The sequence below is a fragment of the Pterocles gutturalis genome, unplaced genomic scaffold (assembly GCF_000699245.1).
Source record: "Pterocles gutturalis isolate BGI_N339 unplaced genomic scaffold, ASM69924v1 scaffold48315, whole genome shotgun sequence".
Lineage (NCBI taxonomy): Eukaryota > Metazoa > Chordata > Aves > Pterocliformes > Pteroclidae > Pterocles > Pterocles gutturalis.
The window spans coordinates 1-4,063 of record NW_010147655.1 but is presented as its reverse complement, the minus strand read 5'-3'; the positions used below and the strand labels follow the sequence as shown (position 1 = coordinate 4,063).

General features: G+C 47.2%; 1 protein-coding gene across 1 annotated transcript; it reads right to left on the bottom strand.

The window, feature by feature from the left end:
- Positions 1-343: 343 nt before the first annotated feature.
- Positions 344-3,288, bottom strand: SLC25A38 (solute carrier family 25, member 38). The gene is made up of 6 exons (XM_010086107.1): positions 3,167-3,288; positions 2,459-2,543; positions 1,999-2,178; positions 1,554-1,722; positions 769-935; positions 344-466 (listed from the first exon to the last, which is right to left on the bottom strand). Exons 1-6 carry the CDS (start codon positions 3,286-3,288, stop codon positions 344-346), a joined length of 846 nt encoding a protein of 281 aa, XP_010084409.1.
- Positions 3,289-4,063: the final 775 nt, after the last annotated feature.

Genomic DNA, 4,063 nt, shown 5'->3' with positions numbered 1-4,063 from the left:
CGCTGTTTTCTCCTCAAACACTTTTGCTCAGCAATGTCTCATTGCATAAAGGTAGTGAGCGCATAGCTATTTTTAAAAGGGGCTTTTCTCTCTGCACAGTTGTGAGAAACCCTGTGATTTCCCATGGCGGTCTGCAAGCGCAGTCCTTCTGGAATGCATTGATCAAATGACACCAAGATCCGATCCTTCTTTCCTCTACTTGCCAAAAGGCCTAATCCTCTCTCTCAGACGGGCTTTCTTCCTCCTGGCTGAGCAAGGCTTATTCCTCTGTGGAACTGGGAACTTCCTGTTGATCACAGCAAGCAGGAGAAGGAGTGAAGCTTGCTGTTTCTTGTGCAGTCAGTCAAGATTTCAAGCCCATTTTTTCCATCATCTGTTCATACACTGTCCATGCCATTGCTGCCATCAGAGTCCGCCTGAGGGCACGGGGCACACCACCTCGGAAAAAACCAACCAACCCAAAGTCCTGCAACAGGAAATAAACAAACAGAAATGCACCACAATCTGCCTCTAGTGTTTTAATTTCTCATCATTTATTACATGGAACAGGACAGGATATATTTCAGCTCAGACCTAGATCCGTTTCTGAAAGACCCAGGCTTAAATTCAATGCTCAGGAAGAACCTGTAGCACTGTGCAATTGCAAGGCTCCCCGAGAAAGCAAGGGCAGCTTTGAGGGGAGACAAGGAGACACCAATTTTCTTATCATAGTTTTGCTTCAGGCGAGGAGATCAAAAGCGAGGCTGTGATTGCACATATTCACCTCACCTTGTAGATGAAGGTGATGGCCTGGCTTGTCCTGCGGTACTTTTCAGGGGACAGCTGCATGTGTGTTTTGATGACATCGGCAGGCTGTGTTGCCAGTGAAGCCAAGATTCCCGCAAAGATCCCACAGCCAAAATTCAGCAAGGGCATGAGCACTGGATCCAGCTGGTCTGCAAGAGAGCAAAAGGAATGCAGTCAGACACAAAACAGGCCAGGAAAACTCATGCTGCATGACAAAATTAAAAGCTACTGAATGATTAAATCAATGGGGTCTAACAGAAGTTAAAATCCAGGCAGGGCAGAGAAACCTTTCAAGGGGAAAAGTGGCTACAAGTCAAAAGTTAGCGCTATTAAAAAGCCTCACTTGCTGGGGAACTGAATTTGACAGGAACCCAGAGAAGGAAAGACTGTGGAAGTGTTGCCCCAGCCAGTTCTACTATCAGAGAAACACCAGATTAGTGGAAACTGATCCGCATACAAATAAAAACAGCAGCACAAAGGAGGGCTGAACAAATCCTCTCTTTCAGCTGTTCACTAACCCACCTTATACATCAGTCTTCATAAAGACAATCAATCAATTTACGGACAATTTCCATTTCTACCCTGACCAGAGCTACAGATCTACAGTCCTCCACAGGAAAATGCTGATGTCCCACCTAAAGCCCTACAAGATACTGATTTAACTACTGAGGTAGATGGCAATAAGCAGAGTGTGCAGGCAGTCAACTGCAGGGCAAGATGTGAGGAAAAGAACATCTCCCATTACAGCCTCCCATGTCCAGCCTTACCCTGAGGTGTGAAGTTTTTGGTCTGTGTGTAGAACATCAGGTAGATCCCAGAGAAGGGTGCATCCCGCAGCAGTGTTGCGGTGAGCCCGCTGAACATGCCACGAGCCCCCTCCGTCTGATAGATACTCTTCAGAGCTCCATATACACTCCCATAGCCAAATCTTCCGCTCTGCAAGGGTAGACAACAGTCAGTCATCGACGTGCCAGGCACACGGTGAGGAACCCTACACACACTCCGAGGCCACCCTGTCCAAACAAGCATTAATATGCACTCCACGTGATGCCCAAGACGCCAGCACAGAGGACAGCCCAAGGCAAAACTCGGTTCCATCTACCCCAGCCTTTAAAGCAATCCTTCAAGAATCCATACAGAAGAATTTCTTTGTCATCATGAGGAAGGGGTGTGACATGATTAACAGGGAACTAACTAGAAAGTCACACTCACCTCATATCGAGTCTTCACTACGGTCACCGGCAACATGCAAATCCCAGATACTGCACGTGCGGTGGCACCCATAAAGACAGACTCCAGGGCAGTGGGTGAACGGTCCATTAGAAACTTTTGCTTCATGACATACAAAGTGCTGAAGTAAATCCCAACCCCAGGAATACATCTTGCAAAGGACTTCAGAAGAAACAGAAGCAGATGAAGAAAGAAAAAAACACATGTAAGACAAAATGTACTACAGAATATTTCAGAGACTGCAAATCCACAGCAACTACTATGACCTAATCAGTGCAATTCACAATTAACTCCTTAAAATAGGATTTAACTATCTAAGTCACATGGTTTCATTCATAATTGTACAAGAGCTGGCTATTTAAATCCTGTCCGCAGTTAGTAATAAATAGCAGGTTTATTTATGTATTTATGTTTAGAAGTCAGGGTTAAAACAACCACTTACTGGAGAGACACCTTTCCAGAGCCCCAGAAGACTCTCAGTACGAACAACCCTAAAGAGTAGCGTCACCATCCCAGCACGACCAGACCTGAAAGGAAGACAAGACTGAAACTGCAGAGAAAATCTGCTTATGCTCTCTGGCAGACATAATCTGCAGCCACCCCCTTTCACTCGTATCTCTGTGCATCACCCCAGAGGTGCTCCTTCTAGACTCAGCGTGCTCTTCTTGGTCACTCATTCCAGGGCTCCTCTGTCACCTTCTGCTTTCCCATCACTTGTAACACACATTAGAGGCCACCCTCATTAGTGCCTTTGTTAGCAGCATCAGATGTAGTCATAGTTGACTACACCAGGCAAATGGGAGCAGCTGCACACATGGACAGGTTATGTGGCAACAACATATGATTTTTCAGGCAGCGGACACCCTGTGAAACTGCATGGTGGCCACTCCAGCAAACACCAGTCTCTCAGATGCATACAGACAAATGCTCTGGTTACACGTTATTAGTGTTCACAAGAGCAGCCACTTTCTCTCTTCTGGAGCAAAATATCAATCCTTCTCCATGCTATAAAAACATACCTCCTACTTCAGAAAAACTTTCCGTATCTGAATTACAACCCTGAACTCCAAGCCCCAGCCAGCAAATCAGGCAGAAGCCTATGGCGGAGCACACCCACACCCACCATGCACACACATCCCCAGTCTCTCACCCATTCACTGCAGGCTGCAGAGTCTGCAGGCGGGTCTTCAGCAGGTCAAGGGGTTGGAAGAGGAGTGTGGAGCAAGTCCCACTGATGGAGCCACACACAAATGCCTTCAGGACTGGATGCATCTGAAAGAAGAATTAAATTGCCATTTAGTTAAGAATGGCACAAGAGGAAATACAGCAGCTGATATGTCACTTCTTATAGGAAAGGAAGACCAGCTAACTATTGCTGCTCAGGGCACAGGAAACTTTTTCAGACCTTTTCAGAGCCTGATCAAGTTTTATTTGCAGTTTTTGGTCCCTCTGCCTTTCCTGGGAGACTGTTTCAGAATCTCCTTGCAGTTTGGTGGTTGGAAAGAGAACTTTTCTGAAGGTCAAATGTATTAGCAGCCATTTCGTAACCATTTGCCATGTTAAAGGAAATGGATGCCCCCCTTCCAACCATCCCACCTGTGCCTTAGTCCCAATCCCATACACTTCTGACCAGCACCCTGCTGGCAGTGCCTCCAACCATTCCTCCCCATCGCACACCAAGGTCCCTCACTGCCATGCGCGCTAGCGGAGCTCTCCTTTAAAACTGCCCACCACCCAAACCCACCTCAAATGCACCCAAAGCACAGCACAGCCTGCTCAGCTAAGGGCTGGTTTCCTTATCCACCCCGGCTGCTGCCTCTCAGCATTTCTCAGGCGATGAGGCACAGATCACATAAGAAGGTGAGCACTTTTTGTAAACATAACGGTGTTTTGTTAATGAAGAACGAGTTTCTACACCCCTTGGAGCAGCATCACATCAGAGATTTTTGTCGCTCGGTGGTTTCTGCAGTGCCACGCTCAAAACCTCCTGACGCGCCCTTCGCATGGCTGCCCTCCCCTGCCGACCCCTCCCAAAACCTGTTACGAC

Coding starts and splice junctions, on each gene's coding strand:
- SLC25A38 (XM_010086107.1), bottom strand. CDS start 3,288: ATGCATCCAGTCCTGAAGGCATTTGTGTGTGGCTCCATCAGTGGGACT. Junction 2,544..3,166: donor CTGCAGCCTGCAGTGAATGG/GTGAGAGACTGG, acceptor TCTTCCTTTCAG/GTCTGGTCGTGCTGGGATGG. Junction 467..768: donor CCATCACCTTCATCTACAAG/GTGAGGTGAATA, acceptor TTCCTGTTGCAG/GACTTTGGGTTGGTTGGTTT.